General features: G+C 46.2%; 1 protein-coding gene across 1 annotated transcript in view; it reads left to right on the top strand.

The window, feature by feature from the left end:
- FRMD4A (FERM domain containing 4A) overlaps positions 1–19,530 on the top strand; it is a 196,193-nt gene that overhangs the window by 97,865 nt on the left and 78,798 nt on the right. Inside the window, exons 5-7 of the mRNA XM_009321777.1 lie at positions 11,881–11,965; positions 16,270–16,326; positions 18,799–18,821. Coding sequence (XP_009320052.1) covers positions 11,881–11,965; positions 16,270–16,326; positions 18,799–18,821 — 165 coding nt within the window. The remainder of the gene's footprint in view (positions 1–11,880; positions 11,966–16,269; positions 16,327–18,798; positions 18,822–19,530) is intronic.

Here is a 19,530-nt window from a genome sequence, read left to right as displayed (position 1 = left end):
ATGAGGTGGAAAGCAGCGATAACTAATGCTGTACCATACCTAATTACAAATGTGTTAATTTTTAAGGGACACCTACTGTATCATTGGTAAAGGCTTGCCTGTGTTTGCAGACACCTTTCTTGCATTACCTCTCCCAAGCATTGCAGCTGAGACAGCTTAGGCTGGTGTTAGGGGTCCTAACGGGGGGGATAGTAATACAAGTAACTGGATGTGCCAGATGTTCGTTACAGAGAAATCTGTTTACTGTATCAGGATTTAGTAATCATTGTGGGCTTTTCCCTCTAGTCAAAGTAAATGTACAATTCAACCACACTGGGTAACTACTGAAGACATGAAGCTTCAGGCAAGAACAGTAAATGGTAGTTTGTGAAGAGGAGAAGCTACAGAGCTTTCACCTTTTATGTGACCATCAAATTGCTTACCCTTAACATGCCTGCAGCAATGTTGACGGGCAGCATGCCCACCAAAGATGCCGTAGTTTTTAGATTGCTCTAAAAGTACATTTAAAGGAAGCATGCCTTTTTAAGCAAAGGCTTCTTGTAAGAACTGCGCGGAAAATAGGAAGTTTCACAAGCTTTGCAGCGTGAAATTCTCCTCCCTTATTTAAATCTCTGCAGTACTGTTGAAGCTTCATCTTTTGACACACATTTCCTTGGGGTTTGACATTGTTGAACATTGATGTCCAGTGTCTTTACTCTCTTCCCTCATCAAAGACCAAAAATTTCAAGGCACTGTGTCAAAGAAGAAGGATTTTATAAGGATGTTCTTAGTATTAGTTCGGAAGAAATTGCTTCTGCCCTTGTACACTTGCACAGCTAACTGAAGCCTCTCTGTCTTCAGGTTGTCATCTAGTGCTTCTCTGGAAGCTTTCCACTGAGAACAACATAGGAATCTAGGAAGCAATCAGAACTGCTTGGGCAGCTGTGAACTGCCCCATGGCTATTCTTGTGCAATATTATTTTATGAGACTCTGCTAATATCCGTTTATATAGCTTTAAAGCCATACATGAAAGCAAGAGGGAGTGCCATGTGTCTTGCAGGGGAGGTGGGATGTCTGGCAACAGGATGAGAGTGATATTAGTTCTCATCTTAGAATTAGCTTCCCCGGGTGGCTTTCTAAAGCCGTGGTCACTTGGTTGTTGGTGAAACTCATTCCCTGCCTCAGAGGGCTTACAGTGCAGATAAACCAAGTCAGATGAGAGTCACGGCTAATGTCCGGGAGAAGCAAAAGATGGCGATGAAGGAAGGAGGGATTGCTTGACTAGTTGATTTTGCAGAGGTGTTTTTAGACCAGAAGAGGACAGTGAAATTGTACCTCACAACATGAGCTGCATGGCAAAGGGCAGGAACCTAAGTAAAGTGTGGACACCCAGGCAGCAAGGAGGTCAGAGGAAAACAGAGCTAGCAGGGGTTCAGCTGAAGGTTGTTATATTTTTGGCAGGGAAGGAAGCATTTTGCTCTGACTCACACAGGCAGGAGAAGGAAGGTGAAGTTACTCCCTTTGTGTAAATCTTTGAGGTGAGAGAGGACCAGAGCATAGACACACTGTTTGTTCATGGAAAGCAAAGTTGGCCAGGCTTTGCAGCGAATTCTCATCCTCAAACAATGGCCTTGTGGGATTAGCATCCTTAGCTAGGGAACCACCAGCATGGGTCTGATCTCTTTCTCTTCTGGATGTTTGTCATGCTGTTAATTTATATGAACAAGCTCAGCAAATAAAATTCACTTCACTGGTGGATCTTTTCCCAGGAATGAATATATGTGTTCTCAGGGTAGCTCCACCAGCTAAACAGTGACAACTCACTGCAGAAATCGTCACGCTAAATCAGAACATCTCTCACATGGAAAGGCTTTTCTTTCAGAAAGGCATGGAAAAAAATGTGAAATAAATCCTCAATACTCAAATACACTGTGGGGCAGAGTTTGTATCTATGGCCCGGCAGTATTCCCACAAAGGAATGCCTGTGTCCAGCAACGTCTGGCATGTGTTCATACGTACTGGCTAGGCTGAAGTCAGCATGGGGGCTGTGGGGGCTCAGGACTCTCAATATTGAGGCCAGACGTTTTGCCAGGTTACCACAGTTACTACAGAACAAAGCGTCCTTTAATAAGAGACCAGCACTGAAACACAGAATGCAAAGCTCATGCATCTCGTTGCTTCCTTTAACCTGAAGGAACGCAGTTCTGTGTGCACCGGCGGTGGTCCAGGTCCGAGGCAGGTGGGACAGATGTCTGAGATGGGACTCACCACACCAAACCTGAGATGTTTACCTGGTAGATGGCTCTATGTCGGGGCTAACTAGCACAGCCTTCCTGTATAACCACTGGAAAGAAATAGGCACTTTTCAGGAACAATTCATCCGACTTATTTTAGATGACTGCTTTGGAATTCAGTAAGTTGCAGCCTAAAATACCTATGTCTCCTCTCTGACCTCAGACCCCTACTCAGATGTAGGCGTCTACATTGTAGCTACCTCTTTTCACCTGATGAATCCCCTCCATGTGCATCAAGGGCAGCCTATAAATTCAGATTATTATTTCAAACTGGGTTGGCACAGCCAGGGTTGAGGAGGCATTTCCCATCTACAAGGCTTTGCCTGACTACCTAAATGGAATTGGACCAGATTTCAGTTGCTAATGAGGCCTTAGGCTATCTTAGTTTTTCAGCCTTCCTTTATATCCAGTCTTTAAAGCCACATTCCATTAGAAAAGGACTAATGTTAAAAATGAAAGGAGCAGGAGTCCATTTGGAAAGAGAGACGGTGGTTGCTAATATGGATTGTTCGTAGGGCTAGATGGACCTTACAACTTGTTGCTGAAATACATTGCTGCCTCCCACATTGGCCAGAAGACACGTATGGGGTGCAGATTCATGGCATGCTGCTCCCAACTTGCCTGACTCATTCACATGGCAATCCCAGCACATCATGGTTGTGTGTGCCATTCATTTCCACTCAGCTTTGCATCTCTCCGAGAAATTAGATTAGGGGGTGGTGATGACAGCAGCCTGCTGTGGCAGGAAGAGTGGAATAGAACCACACTAAATTAACCAGAGCAATTTATTTGTCTCACATGTAATGGGCTGTGTTTCTCCATCCGCAGTTTTCCCTACCAGAGAGGGGTATGTGGTGCTCCATCGCTTTGCTCCGGGCAGGGAATGAGGCGGGTGGACGAGCTGCAGTGACTTCTGAGTACATCCCTGAGCAAGGCGGGTTGGATGAGGGAAAGTCAGCGGGAAGCTGATGCCAAGGTGAGGGAAGAGAGATGGTAGCAGAAGCATCCTTCCCCCACATCACCAGCTACTGTCTCTCCCCACCAAGGAGGGAGAAGGAGCAGCCCTCTCCCTGCCCCATAGTGTGAGACAGCGGTTTACAGGAACTGGGGAGAGAGGCCCGAGGAGATTATCAAATACATCAATTTCGCAGCCAGGGGAGAGAGAGAGAAGTGGCAGAGTTTGCTCTCACCCATGGATATGTATCATCTCACCTGCTAGCACCCAGGAGAAGATGCTGGGGAAAAATCATATACACACAAATTGCTCTGCTCCTCTGCTCTTCCCTGACCAGCTGCAGACCCCTCTGCAAGCGGAGCTGCAAGGAGGGCAGCGCTGGACCCCACTTTGCCATGGAGCTTGATCATCCCAGGAGAGTTCAGGGAACTGCCCTGAGATGTTTCAGCACTTTGGGGTGCTCCGTCCCCATCCTCCCTTACCCACTCTCACTACCAGCACTGAGCTGGTAACTCCCTGCACCAAGCTCCCAGGCAGTTTATGCTACATATAAGGAGACAGAGAGACATCTCCCGCTCACATTGTATCTCTACAGCTCCATGCACTGCAGGGGTGCTATAGAAACAATAGCAAAAATCAGAATATTAAACCCACATAATCAACCCAGCCCAACCAAGCTGCTTTCAGGGGTTTCCGTGAGCTGCTCTGTCTATGAAATCTGCCAAAGCTGTGCCGTAACCCAGATCTCTTTGTACAGCATGTGTTTTGCTGGTTGGTGTGCATCAACTGTGTGTACACTAAGGGGGAAGATCTCAAAAGCCAGCAGCCCTGCAAACCCCCTCCTCCCACCCAGCCGCAGTGTATGAATACAGCCGCTCAGACCTTGTTTGTGCTGGATGACAAGGCTCCCTGCAGACAATTTATTGCAGCCTTCTCAGGGTGGCCCCCTGCTCGGTTCACCAGGGGGAAGGTGTAATAAATTGCTTGCGGGGAGGCTTTGCTCCTCAGAGTCTCTTTAGAGATATGAGAAACTTCTGTCCAGTCGGAAGATTTACTTGTGTGAAAACTGACCTTTGCTTGAGGAAGGGAACTAATGGGGCTCTGCTACTTAGCACACAGCTCTGAGCTAAGTCATCCATTACACACACATCTTAATAGCAGTCTGGCTTTTCAGTCCTATAACATCATTTCTGTTTTCTGCTTAACTGGGAATATATTTGTATAAGTGACTTGTGTTTAGAGAAGGGGATAAGTTGGTTTTCCTTTCCATTCAGCCACCTGAGGGGGAAGAAAAAGCAGCATTCTAAAAATTTGTTGTTTTGAGCCACATTTTGAATGTGTTGATGCTGGCAGCATTGTCTTGTCTAATTTTGGGAAGCATTTAGACAGCATGATAGGTACTGTGCAGAACTGGATGCTGACAGTGTAGGATTTATACCTAATTTGGATCAAGCAGCAATAGCTATGTCAATGCCTACACACAGATTCTCTGACTGGGTCAAAGTCATGCAGACATTGTTTCCATTTTCATTGCAATTTGTGCATTTATACCTTACACCAGTGGGTGGGATTTGATGTCATCAGTGAAGCAAGCAGAAAGGTCTGCTATGAGGGGTCCCATCACCATGGCATTGAACAAAAGGGTAGAGCCAGTGAGTAAGTAAACCCCATGCCAGCTTTCACAGCCAAATCATACCTTTGTGTGCTGCTGACAACATGGCAGAATGCCTGGAGGGATTTCTATTCCTAAAATGGTTCAAGATCCTCAGATGAAAGATGCTCTACAAATACTGAGGGCTGGTGTTATGCAAGACAGTGCACCCAGCGAGTTACCTCTAATAGCCTAGATGTCACTCTTGGCAAGAATCAAAGAGCAGGAAAGAGCTGGGCTGGGCTGGAGCTCAGGAGAGTGTGGGGCAGTTCCCCTCGTGACTGAGGGAGAGGAGGGGAGGAAGGCAGTGTGCTGCTGTGATCCGGTCACTGCTCTTGCCTCACACTTGGGACAGATAACTACATCACTCCAAGCCAAGAGGAGCTGCAACAGCCTTTTTGTACAAAGCTGCACTTGTCTTGCAAGCTAGGCTCCACAGGACATTTCAGGGGTGGAGCGATTTGCAAAACATATTGAGCTGGCTGCTGCTTTTATGGCTTGGTCAGGCCTGATACCCCTCCCGGTGAGAAGGCAGAGGCCTCACTGTACTGAGGTCAGTGCCTTTCCACATGATGCTTGATGCTGTAACCAAACAACAGGGAGGAATGTGCCTGCATTACCGCCTTGATTCCTTTCCTTCTCTATGTTGATACTGGAGCACTTTGTGGTTTGCAAAGACCCCAAAAGATAGGCTGGAAGAGAGGAAGAGAGCTGGTTTCTATATATTCCAAAGCAGATCCCTTAGTATTTTGTACACAGAGAAGATGAGGCATAGGAATTGAGCAAATATCCCCAAAACATGGTTTTCCAGGAGTTCATGGGCCAGCCTCTTAGAAACACTGAGAAAAATGGATGGGTCGTGAGTAAAGGTGCAAACAGCTTCATAGTACAGTACAGCTGGTGGGAAAGAGAGAGAGAACAGGCTCAGGTTAAACAATATCCACAGCTCTTTTTTTGTTAGCTGCAATTCCCTATATTCCTGGAATCACATTCACCTCCAGTTTTGTGGCTTCCTTGCAGTAAGGTAAAAGTTGACATAGGTCTCTCTTGCTGCGTCCTGTCCCCTGCATACCAATCCCTGGCGCTGGGCGAGGGTGGCCTGAGCATGGCACAAGCACAGGGGACAGGACATGGGATAAGAATCAAAATAAATGCAGAAGGGGAGGTAAATGGAGCTTTTTAGCGCCTCTGATTTTCATTCCTGGCTGATTACTTAACAGGCCAACTATTTAGCATGACCATTGTCTGCTTTAAGTGTCAGCACATGAAAGTGCACACCCATGACTATTAGCAAACAGGGCTGGAACATAAAAGGAGCTCTGCAGCCTGAGCTGTTCAGAATACTCATTTAGCATGAGACACTGGACATAATGACATATGCATTTAAGTCCATTATACCAATGCATGTGATTTTTCTTTTCCTGGTTAGCAAATGGCCTCATATTTTTCAAATTACCCTCTGAGGTTTTAAATGACGTGGTGAGGGATAATGAGCCAGACCCCAGGATGGATGAGGCAGAAAAGGGGTCTCCTCCTTTATCAATTACTTTGTAATAATGAAATAAGAGGCAGTCCACCAAGCTCTGCTGACAGCTCTGTCCTGCATCCTAACCAGAATGGAGTCAGCCAACTGGGAAGGACATGGGAGACACCTCTGCCCATTTCAATCCTTTCTCTCGGGTCTGAGTGTATTATTTCCCATCTAGGGCAGGAGGAAACACTGGGGAAGGTGACTGCACATCAAAACCAAAATCCTTTTCCTTCATTCTGACTTCTACTATGAAATCCAGTTTAACCCTTTATTTTCCTTTTTCATGGGAAAAATAATGTTTTCACCAGGGGAGAGAAGAGCCACTTGGATTGTTATTCTGTGATTTTTCCCCTTTCCTATTCTTAATAGGCCCAAGAGGGGTGTTTTGCCTCCCTGCACGGAAACAGTATCACAGGGCTGGAGAGAAGGTTCTCCCCTTGCCAATACTAAGTTGCCAGCTCCTGCCCTTTGGAAAAGGCAGGAACTCATCCAGAAAGCAGTGCCACACTGTTATCAGTCACGGTCATCTAGATCAGGCGCAAACATCCTCAGTGCCATCCTTGGCCTCCCCATCACTGCCTGGCAGTGCTCGCTTCTGTTTTGACTGGGCCTCTCGCACAGCACTGTACCAGCACGCCGGAGCCACACACATTGGCATGCCCCTCGGCCCAGCTGCCTCCTGTGCCTCTGTGGCCACCCCACTGCCTTCCTCTGAAAGCAGCAAGACATCTGAGGAGTGAGGCTTAATAGGACAATAACGAGAGAGTGCTTTATAGAATCATAGAATCATAGAATAGTTTGTGTTGGAAGGGACCTCTAAAGGTCACCTAGTCCAACTCCCTGCCGTGGGCAGGGCCATCTTCAACTAGATCAGGTTGCTCAGAGCTCCATCCAACCTGACCTTGAATGTTTCCAGGGATGGGGCATCCACCACCTCTCTGGGCAACCTGGTCCAAGAGCTTTGCTATGCCCTTGCCTGGTCTGGGGTCTCCAGATGGCAGAGGCACTCTTTGTCCTACTCAGGGCTCCAGTTTCGATGCCAGTTTTTTCTGGTAGGGCACTCCTCAAGAAGATGCTGTTCCTTAGTGAAACCAAGTGCTGAAAGCTTTTTGAGGTCTTCCAAAGTCCTTTCGATGTTTTCTTTAAATTTTCTTGGAAGAAAATGCCATAGCACCAGAATGGGAGTTTTGGAGTGTTTCTTTTTGTTGAAAAAATGGTTTTGTTGTTGGATAAACGCCTTTTGGACCAGCTGGTTCCTACCAGAGTCAAACATCACAAGAACTAGGATGATATCACTGCCCCAGGACAGATCTACATCTGAACTAGACAAGACATCCATTTGCTGTGGTCATGCTTCGAAATATCATTGTGTTGAAGACCACAGTGAAATATGTTTACTGTTTGGCAGGTTCTGCTTGGAAATAAACGCATAGGCGTGTGATCTCGAATGCTATGACAGTACATTTGCACAGTCAGGAACTCGATTGCACAGAGCCTGGTCCCTGCTAGGTGATAGATGGCCAAGTTCAGGCTGACAGGGTATGTCCAGGGCTGTGTGTTAGAGGCAATGCTAAATATCTTTTATTTGACAGTTTCTTTTGGTGTGTGGAAATTGGGAGTGCTGCTCATTTCAGCTCTCACTGGCCACACAAGCACACCACCAGCTCAGGTGCTTTTGGAGGCCATTTCCCTGATAGTCCTGAGGCCTCCTATCCCCACTGCAAGGACAAAGCACCTTCCGAACACTGCTAAATTTGCGCATCTGCACACACACAACTGGGTTCGCATATGAGGCCGGCAGCAGTGGCCAGGGATTCTCCATCTCCTGAAGGACCAGTAATCAAACTGGTGAGTCCAGTTCTCAATCAGGCATTTCTCCCTGCTGCAACTTGGAGGTGGGCATGTGTGTAATGCAAGGGAGAAATTGCAGTAGTGCCAGTTTCCCATCACCCAAGGATCAGGAGTTTCCACAGCTGCTTCTCACAGGCACTGTCTGTGCTTGGCTGGTTACAATGGGAATTGCCATTCATCACAGCATGAGGAGCTTAAGCTGTCTCAGAGCAAGCTGTCAGTTAACCAACGCTTAATATAGAGCAACCTGATCAGTACGAGGCATGTCCTCGCAGCTAAAAAACCCTTAAATGTTTCAGATGCAGCAGCTTCTGAAGTCTTCCAAGATACCTTCTGCAGCAGTGCTCATTATTATCTTCCTGCCACTGAGAAGGAGCAGTCAAGACAGGCATTTTATGTTCATTACCCAACATAACATTCACTGGTTTGTTTAATTAATGCTTAGAAAATGTACTTGATTAATTATAAGTTACTGGGGGTGGGGAGGGATGGGGAATGCAGAAATAGATTAACATTGGCTGATCCTTTAAACTTTTTCAAAAATGATTTCCCAGGTTTTTACACTCACAAAGTCTTGTGGGGTGTTCCCCCTTCTTGCAGGCACCTAATTTCTCATAGCAACAGTTGCTGGCTTTCAAAGAACCTCGTGTAGGCAAAGCTGTTTGTTGGCTGTATTGCAAGAGATGTAGGTAGTGGAGCCTACACAGTGGAGCCTAGGTATCAGACACATTGTGCTGCCTCTTTCTCTGTCCAGCCCATCCATTATTTCCTGGATATATCAGCTTCACAGCACATGGAGGAATGCGGCTCTCAGGGGAGTCCTCAACAGAAATCTGAGAGTTGCCCCTTAAAACTGATGATCTTAAAACATGCGGTAAGAAATGGCTTATAAGCTTAACAGGCAAAACAGACAGAGGGGGGCAGAGGAGGGAGGAGTATTTTCTAAACACAGCACCACAGCCCCAAGCAGCTAAATTATTTTCTGAAGGTCATGAAGAAAACCTGTGTCCGAGTCAGGAATTTAACCCAGATTTTTTGCTTGGTTCATTGCCTTAGCAGCTGGATGCTTCTTCCTGCCTCTTTAGTCACTGACATTGGTCATTGTAAAGTGCGGTTTCCTTCACTGTATTTGGAAAAGATGGTAGCAGGAGGAGGTCTGACAGAGATTCACGATCAGTGCAAAAAACCGCGTCTTTCCCTCCCCTTTCTGTTGTTGCAGCACCAGCTGTGAATTCAGGAGAGTCTGCTCCAGTTCGGGTTTTCTGAGCTTGCCACACAGAAAATCCCATAAGAGTTCTCTCTGCAAATCTGTTTTCTTTTAAGTAGCACCAATTTCCTGGTGCACATGCTTTGCATTTGTCTGGGTGCATGTGTGAGAGCCAGTAGCTCCCCAGCACACTCTCCACTTTGGAGATCACTTGAAAACGGGGTTTTCTTTGTGAAGATGAAGTATCATGTACAGGCTCTGTGCTCTGAGAGACTCAATTTTGTACAGAAAATGATCTGTGCATGTGTCTATGTGGAAAGCCTTGGGACAGATCCTTGCAACCTTAACAAATGCAATATTGCCCTCTAGTGATGATGAGGATGGTCTCATTTGAGCTGATGAAACAAAAAGCATTTTGGCTAACTTTCACTGGGATTCAAAAATGGAATAAATGTTGCTGTTTTCTTATGACCCTGGAATTAAAGATCCTACCGTCACAACTTGGAGAGCACTGGTAGTGGTGATAAGCAGAGGAGGTTCTTCAGGAATCACAGAATGTGTAAAATTATCATTTTTCTCCATGAATTCAGCAGATGGAAAGCCAGCTGCACTCAGAGAGCAGATCTAGTAAGAAGGTTTTTTTAATGCAGCATCTTTTTTGCATTTCTAAAGCCAAGTATATTTTTATTTGCCAAAAAAAAAAAAAGAGAGGCAGTTTCAAGGATAGGAGGTGAAACCCCGTGAAAACCAGAAAAAAAATTAAGAAAAAGTTTAAATTTTTGTGCTTCATGATCCCTACATTCAAATGTTTTTTTGATTTGGGTTTTATTTTTATTTCTCATTTGAACTCTTCTGGAGGGGGATAAGGAGGGATAATAGCAGGAGCACTTCAGCAGATGAACAAGAAGAGCTCAAAATGTTTCTTTCACTCTAGTAAGCAAGTAGTTGGTTGTATCTGTCAGGAAATATACTGTTTTGAAGGGTCTTCAGAAGACACTTAGGACTACAAAGCTTTGACCTTTACCCCTAAGAAGGTTACATTTAAGGCCCTCAATTCTGCAAATAGCTCAACATGGACAATCCCTCCAGTGCTCGTGTGAAGCCCCAGGAGTGTCAGCAGGTCTCTCAGCTCCGTTCCCAGATAGTAGGGTCAGGGAGTGAGGTTTCTCTGTAACTGTACCCCGCATCTCAACCCAGATTTCTAAGGTTTCTCGTTTTTTTAAGTTCCCGATGCAGACAGCATTTCCCTGGCACCTTCCCTATTCTAATTGCCTCTGACAAGGCACGATAAGTACTGGAATTTATGTAAGGAACGTTGCTGCCACTGTACTGCAACTTAAAGATCACTATAAAACAGGGTGGACAGACAGATGTATGGTTTTTTCCTTACTTAAAACACAAAGTAAATGCAAAATTCACCTTAGTCATCCACTGAACCTATCCAGGCTTTCTCTGTTACCACAGCAACACACAACATACTTCTGTGTAACAATCAATTATTAGCTTTGACGGTATCCTGAGCTTTTTACCCCAAAGGGTCACAAGGCAGAATTAAGGGCCGAAGTCGATTCAAGCCAGTGGCAAAACTCTCGTGGAGTTCACTGCCAAAGGATCAAACCTTCAAAGCAGGCAGGACATGGAGTACTGAATTGATTCATACATATCATGGGCTTTCAACATAATTACAAATATTTGGGGTAATCAGCCAATGCAAGAGAGTGGGTTTTTCTGACACTGAGGGTTTGGGCTGGTCAACTTTCTACTGAGTTCTGAGAAGTCAGCTCAGCTCAAAAAAAAAATTAAGATTCTTGGCATTCCCAGTCATCCCCAGCATCGCTACTCACAGTACTGGTAAATTGTGCAAGGTCCTTAACTATTGCTGGTTGCTTACTGTGCGACCATAGCTGCTACATGCTAGCTGCTAAAATATGTAAAGAAGCCTTTATAAAATTTGCCTTATGCGGAGCTGAAGTGGACAGGGAAGGAACCCAGAAGTGGATTTCTGTCAATGAACATTTTACAGACCCAGGTCAACAGCACAGAAATGGGCAGGTCAGGTAAAGGAGTGACGAATAAACGCCAAAATGTGATGGGGAATGAAGGGGAGCTTACAAAGCAAACAGAATAAATGATTATTTGAAGTTTAAAAACAAAACAAAGGATTATTTAGAAACAAAATCATCCACTTGATGATCCAGTTCCTTTGGTATGGCTGTGGTGGTGGTGACTGATCACATCCTGGAGCATGCACAAGCCTCTTTCATTACCCCAGTCTGTCATCAGCAAAGAAACTTCACTTTTAGTATACTCATCATGACTCCATTGACCACATTTTTCATGTAATGACTGCATTTTCATGTTTTGCCCTAGTCCCCCCCCTTGTGTCTCACCTCTCTTGCTTTCCCTTTCAGATTCTACATTGAAAGCATCTCCTATCTAAAGGACAATGCCACCATTGAGCTGTTTTTCTTGAATGCCAAGTCCTGCATCTACAAGGTAAGGATTCGGAGCTCTGGGTGGCACTGGGGTGGGCTGAGACACCTGGGTCTGCATCCCCTAACCCAAAATTTACATTGGTCACACCTGGACTTCAAGACGCAACCTTCTCCTCCCACCCTCCCTCCCTCCCTCCTCTGTCTCTAACCACCCTGGCCAGCTTCCCTGTCAGAGAGAGGTTCTGAGGTAAAACACCCCTGGAAGTAACTCTTGTGGTTGGTAGGAAGGAATCTGCAGCTGCTAAAATGATAAACTGGCTTGTATTTAGAAGGAAATGTCTGCTTTTGTGTTAAAAAACCGCCGGTGGAGAAGCTGTTGGGGCCCGCTCTGGGCTGAGTGGATGTCGTTAGCGGTTCCCGCCCGAAGAGGGCGGCAGCGGCCGCGCGGGCTGCGGCGCGGGCGCCATCTTCTGGGTTAGGCGGCGGGGGAGCGGGAGCGTGTTTGTGCGCGGTGAGTCTGTGAGAGAGTTAAGTGTGTGTGTCTGTGAGATTGTACGTGTGTGAGAGAGTGTGCAAGGAAAGTGTGAGAGTGCGTGAGGTTGTGTGAGTGCGAGAGTGGGGGTAGGCATGGTGGGGCTGAGTGTGTGAGGGGTGTGTGACTGCATGTGTGTGTGACTGTAACTGTGAGAGTTTGTGCGTCTGTGACTGTGTTAGGGATGCATATGACTATATGTTTGTGATAGTATGACTGAGACTTTGTGGGCCAGGGGGAGTGAGCATGTGGGGGTATGGGTGGTGGGGAAGGGTGTCCGTGGATGTGTAACTGAAGTCCGTCTTGTACAGGAACAAGCCATGCAGGGATAAGTGGTTTTTGTACCAGAAATAGCCCTGCCTGGTAGGCTATTGAAAACACCAGCCTGCTGTCACCAGCACTGTAACTCAGAGCTGCCCCTTGCAAGGCACTCTGTGTGCCAGAGATAAGGGCATCCTGGCATGGCCTCCACTCCCCCCCTGGAGTGCCTGCAGCAGAGATCCCTCTGATGCCACAAGCCAACCATACAAGCGAAAGGGCAGGATCCAGAAAATTAAGCAGGCCCAGAACCCACTGAGGTGAAGGCTGGCTGCATGCGGACTCGGCCAGGAGGGCTGGATGAGCGGCTGACCTGTGTGGGACTGGGAGAGGTTTTTCAGCAGCTGGGATTCCCTGGGAGGATCCCTCCTACCTCCCTCCATGCTGGCAGAGGCCATTCTCAGTGACTCACCTCCATCTGCCAGGGAGGAAGTGGTAGGAAATGACAGCTGTAGTCAGGGAGCGATTGTACCGTCACCCCACGACCCTCAGCAGGTTTGTGACCTGCTAAACCACCTAGCTTACACTGAATCTGGAGCCTCGCTTCCTGACATCTGCATGTCCTAAAATGCAGGGACTAACTTTGTATCTCCTAAAATGCAGGGTAGAAGACAGAAAATGTCTTTTTTCCAGTGCCCAGGAAAGAGGCAGGGCTGCTGAGCTGAGCTGTGCAGAGCTTTGCTCTCTGGCAAGGCTGCAAGTAGATGTGCTTAGTCAGCCCTCTCCAGCAACAAGCCCAGTGAGCATCACATTTTGGTTCCTGGGGAAAGTTCCTTTTTGGAGTATTGCCAGGAAAAGCTTACACTGTTGTTCTTTTTTTGGAGAAAGCTTAATAAGAAGAGGAGAAAAAAAAAGAAAAAGAGTGCCTACAGATCTAGGTTGGTCTATTTTAGTCTGACCTCTCCTGAAACCATTACTTTGCACATTTCAAGCTGACTGTCATCTCCATCCAAAAATAGCCCTGCTGGATTCCCAGTCTCCCATGCGGGTCCTTCCCCATTTGACTTCCAGCCACAGTAGTGCTGTGCTATTAAGGCAGCACTGAATTTGAAAGTTGGGTGCAAAGTCTCTGCTAAGACGCAGGGCGAGCACCCGGCCAGCATGCCTGGAGGATTCCTCTAGGTGTAGAACGGGGGATTCAGTGTCTAAGCACAGCCAGTGCTTGTCATCCCTGCAGCTAACAGGGGGTGTTGCATGCTCCCAAACCTTGAAAGCTTCCTTGTTGCACCGGAGGTTTCCTCACTGGACTTCCCACGGATCACTTTATCCCAAGCTCCCCTGCAGCCCGGAAAGACCACACTGTATATGATATGTGTAGTTCATAACACTCTAGCACCTCAGACCTTGCCCTGTCAATTCTCCAGACACACACCCTCAAACGTCCCCATGCACAGGGCGGCTCAAGTTGGGAAAGAAGACGGCTATGGCCTCTTCAGTTTGGGGCTGCTGGTCCCCTGGATTGCCGGCTGGCTCTGCGTTGGGTGCTGTACTCCTCTGGCTGTGCCCGTGGCTCCTCCTCACCCACCCTGTTGTACAATGAGACATTCACAGACCCACACACCCAAACCCTCGCACAGGACAAAAAAGCCACTGTTGCCCAGAAAGGCCAAGCCACATTTGTACTACCAAACGAGACAGGGCTTGGCATCGGGCACTGTCCCTCAATCAGTCAGGCCATTTAATTACTAGCACGTCCTGGCACGGGTTTTGGCCTGTGCCAACTAGCCCTGTCCCAGGCATTGCTTGGGCACCGTTCAAGGATGAGCACCTGTTCCCAAGAGGCAATACAGTGGAGGTAACCCCATCTGAGACCCGGGGAGGGAGGAAGAATGTTTAATCATGAGCTATACTGTGCCACGTACGCTTAGGGCCAGAGAACAGGCTCTGGCCCACTTTACCTACTAGTGTAGACTTGCCGTAACATCGACATGTGGTTGCAGAGGCTGGTTTGTCCATGCGATGCCTGGTGCTTCAAAATGTGAGGAAGACCAGGCACTCTGGTTCTACTCCGCATCACCACCTGCTATAGGATATGCCTGACTGCCCCAGCCCGGCCCTGCCTGCAGCTGAATCGACATCTTGCACCAGCCGCTTCCCTTGGCATATGCACATCGTTAGTGCAGGTGCCTGCGTGAATCAGGCAGTTTAGCTGAACGCGGGAAGGTGTGTTTATTGCCCGTAGCAGAGCTGGTCTTCACTCCCCAAGGAGTTGTTATGAAGGAGGTGAAGGAAGTGCTTATTTTAAAAAGCTGGCACTGGTGAAAGCCAAGGACACCTGGATCTTATCCTCTGTTTTGTTCCCTTTGTTTTTTATTTTGCCAGAGACAAGCCAACGCAGCAATTGTGGCTTGTAAATGAGGTGTGGCCATGACTTGGCTGGAGCATGGATCACAGCAGTAATCTATATTTAGATCACTCGTTTCTTGCCAGATGAAGTGAAATATTAAAAACAGCAGCTTAATAAATACAACAGAAAAGCCACCATAGGAATGAGCTGAACAGTGACCCAGTACATGGCCACATACGTAGGAGACAACGTAGGAGTTCTAGTTGCAGAATAGAGGCCTAAACAGTATCTCAGTAAAAGCCCACTATCTTCCCAAAAGCAGGGACCAGAGGCTGGGGGAGAGCACACTTGGCCACAAGATTAATGCTCGTGCCTCCCATCCCAAGCACCTTTGATGCCCAGTCTGCATCCCACGCACTCAGACAGAGCAGTGCCTGGACCCCTTGGTTCTGTGAGTACTGTCTCAGGCATAGCAGAAGGACCCTGAGAGGATCTCATGGGACCATCAGTGTTCTTCACGTGACCATGGTGTCCAAGCAAAATGCTCACAATTTCACCTGACCCTCCAAGATCGCTTTCATCAGGGGCTGGATCCTATAGAATGGAGTGGTGGAGATCTACCAAAAGATTTGCTGTCACAGCTCATTCTCAAAGCACCCCCAGCCCCAGTGCTCATGGGGATGAAGGGGCTGAAACCAGAGCTCCCATCCTGCAAGAGGGAATATGGCTCTTTTCCCTGTGAGTTTACCCTTGCCAAGGGCCAGAAGAGTTCGGCGGGGGCTTTGACACCACCTCAGTGAAGACAAATTTTCTCATTTCCTTGCTTCTGTGAGCCAAGGACAAGGCTATGTTCCCCTGAAGCACAGGTGACTTTTTGGGGGAGAAAAAATGTATTTCCCAGACTACCTTTCACTAAATCACACAATAAAATAAAAATTACCCTGATCCTCGCCCTTCCACCTGCCTTCTCCTCCCTCCTCCCCAGGAATCCCTTCATGCCACATCCAGTTATGCTTCATTTACCAAGCCATTGCGCTGAATATCTGAGTGGGCAGGTTCTCCCTCACTTTGGTCTCCAGGAGCACAGGGAATGCTTTGAAGCCTAGCCAGGGGAGAAAACTGGCACAGCACGCTTCACCGTGCAGTAGCCAGGAGGAGATACATGTCCTTCTTGCAGGAGCTCAGACTGACTCAACTCTCTTTTTCTTTCTTTTCTTCATCTTTCAAGGAACTCATTGAGGTTGACAGTGAAGTGGTGTTTGAACTGGCTGCATACATCTTGCAGGTAAGCACCTGCCTTCTCTCGCTTCGTGCTTCCTCGTGTTGCATTAAATCTCTTGACTTGCCAAATCCAAAATGGCTGTACAGAAGTGCAGGGGTTCACCCACTTGCAGGAGAAAGATGTCTTTACACAGTTTACATAATTTATACCAATGCAAAATAAATACCGAAGGCTCTCAAACCAGACCTCTCCATGCATGGAGCACATTCCACTGCCCAACATTTTGCATAAATAAATGCATATTATGTTTGCACTGACAAGACCCTGGGGTATGATGTAAAGCCAGAGAAAATCTAAGTAATGAATGCAATTTCCTAGGTGAAATCCATATACAATCGTTTCTTCTCCAGTGACTTTACTTGCTTAGCCCTCTGATGATCTCCATAAGCTTCTATATATGCAACTGTCTGTATTCTCCAAGGTGGGCAGAAAGGCTTAAAGACCTTCCAAAAACTTCTCCAGAAAAAAAATGTCTTTTAAAGTCTTGCTCTTCAGGAAGAGGGAAGCGGTCACAGAGCAAATTTCCAGCAGCGTTTGGTAAATCTCTGATTCCCAAAGAAGAATCTTTTCAGGGAAGTGGAGGTGGTTTTTGTGAAAGTTCTCTTTTTAGGAGCATGACAGTGGGAGCAGATCAGAGATAACTGTCAGATGATTCTTGTTCCCCTTTCGTACAGTGTAGTTTTCATTTTTTTTCCCATCAGCCATGAAGCTATGAGGAGCCATGTGAGCAGAGAAACCATCTCATCAGACTGCACTAATAAATAACAATGCATTGCACTTCTACAGCACTTTCCATGTTAAAGAAGCAATTAATGCGTAGGGATTTGAATCTTCATTAAAATCGTTTTATGTAACAAAAATGGAGCAAGAGAGTCAGGATGGGGGACTCAATTAAAAGCACATTATAGAAATTGCATATTGGCTGTTGGGGGAATACACATCAAACAACAGGCTCGTTGTGAGAAGCAGCGACAGGGTTATGAATCTATTGTCTGCTTATCCTACTGAATAACTTGAACGCTTAGTAATTGTACAGCCAGATCCAGATCTGCCACTGTAACCCTCGTTGCTGTGATTGTTTCTCATCACAGACAAACACAGGACGTTACGTGTATTCCTGTAGTAGTTTGATGTGTAACTTAATGAAAACGGTCAAAACAAGCCACACCTCTGCTGTCTGTAACCAGAAATTACTACAGCCCATGTTTGTGACAGGATCCAAGCAAAACATACTGCATTTTGTTCTACTTCCCACTGCAGCATTCAGGTCAAAGAACTGAAGCGTGGAGAATCTACCCAACACAATTGTTTTTTAAATTCAGTATGCTCATCCCTGTGCAGGCCAGGGCATATCCTTTGGGTTTTACTCTGTATTGAACTATAATCATGATATGCTCGAGGACTCCTTCCTATGAACCAGAGGAGAGCTTGTCTGCCCTTCAGTTCACTCAGAGGGAAACAGAAAGATAGTAAAGGACTGTCAGAACTCAAGTGATTTAGTTTGCAGCCATATTTGAAATTGTTGTGTTACCAGAACAAATTAAAGTACCACCAAAGCTCTGAACTTTACCCCAGCCTCAGGACTGAAGCACCACTGGACATGGGCTGACAGGTTTTGCGGGTGGATGGATGGATGTAAAGACAAAAGACCTGAATGCAAAACCCAGTACTCTTGGCAGTGGAAACTCCCTCACTGCACAAATTACATTATTGCACTGTGCTTTCTGTGTAGCTGATGGCAAATGAGGCGCTTTAGCATGCATCATATGAAATGCATATTGCCTATGGAAAATGCAAAGTGCATATTACATCTATCGAGGAGGGGACTCGCCAGATTTTCAGGGTTTGCCAGATAAGCAATTAGACTCAGGTACTAATCTAACTACTGGAGTGGAACAATACCCAGCCCTTTAACGTCAGGCTGTGATGGTAATAAATAGAAATATCTAGATATATAAGTAAGGGAGCTAAATACTCCCCCAAACACCGAGCAAGGAGTTAGAGAAACCTGTGTCTTGCATCCCCTTGAAAGCTGACAGTGAGCTAGTTTTTGAAAGTCTAGTTACTAGAAAATAACGATCATACTTGTACAAAGAGTCAGGGGAGTTGCAGTCTCAGAGGCTGCAAAGTCACTGAGACTCCAGAGATCTTCTGGTAATGTAGTATCCACACTGATGAAAAAAATTACTTATTTACTAGCATTATTTCCTGCAGCTTCCTGGGTATCCACTAGCAGAATGAGGAATCATCTGGCCCTGTATTAGTCAAACCTTTTGTTTGTTAATCTGCCCAGCTCACTGCATGTATCATGGCACTTGACGTTAGATATTGGTTCCAAAAAATACATGAGGAATCAATTACAACAGGAAATTGCTGCTAAATGAATTTTGCAAATGGAAAATCTTGAACAGTCGTTTTCTTAATTTTTTTCTATTTCTAATGATACATTTTTAATTTTTCTCCCTCGGTTTACAGGAGGCAAAGGGAGATTTTTCAAGGTAGGTGATCTTAAAAGTTTTTGTCATTGTGTGCTGTGAGAATGAATCTGGTAAATTCACTGTGTGAGTGATGCGACTCAGTTGTAGCTGTGTAGCAACAGGAATGCATTACTAACATAGACGTCGTGTCTCCTGAAATCATTTCTTCACAAAACACAGCCTTTGACCAGATCATGCCTTGCAAACAGCATTGTTGGTGATTTTGTTGTTGACAAATCTCTTTATATGCCCATGAAGTTCAGGAAATAGACTAGTCTTCAGAAGGAAATTACTAAGGAAATGACTCTACAATCATTGTTACATTACAGGTCCAGCCAGAGGCAACATTAAAATTCCATCACTAATTGATATTTCAGCTTGAATTTGGACAGAGTTCTCAAATCACAGTTTAGATAATTGGTTTTGTTGAACTTCTGCTATCCCTTGAGCCAAATCTTCAGACTTTCTGTAAGAAATTCAGAGAGGTGACTGTGCTTGGTGTTTCAGAATCATAGAATCATAGAATAGTTTGGGTTGGAAGGGACCTCTAAAGGTCATCTAGTCCAACCCCCCTGCCATGGGCAGGGACATCTTCAACTTGATCAGGTTGCTCAGAGCCCCATACAACCTGACCTTGAATGTTTCCAGGGATGGGGCATCCACCACCTCTCTGGGCAACCTGTGCCAGTGTTTCACCACCCTCAGCGTAAAAAATTTCTTCCTTATATCT

The sequence above is a fragment of the Pygoscelis adeliae genome, unplaced genomic scaffold, assembly GCF_000699105.1.
Source record: "Pygoscelis adeliae isolate BGI_AS28 unplaced genomic scaffold, ASM69910v1 Scaffold202, whole genome shotgun sequence".
Classification (NCBI taxonomy): domain Eukaryota; kingdom Metazoa; phylum Chordata; class Aves; order Sphenisciformes; family Spheniscidae; genus Pygoscelis; species Pygoscelis adeliae.
Note: the sequence above shows the minus strand (reverse complement) of the source record. Positions and strands in the feature narration are given on the sequence as shown.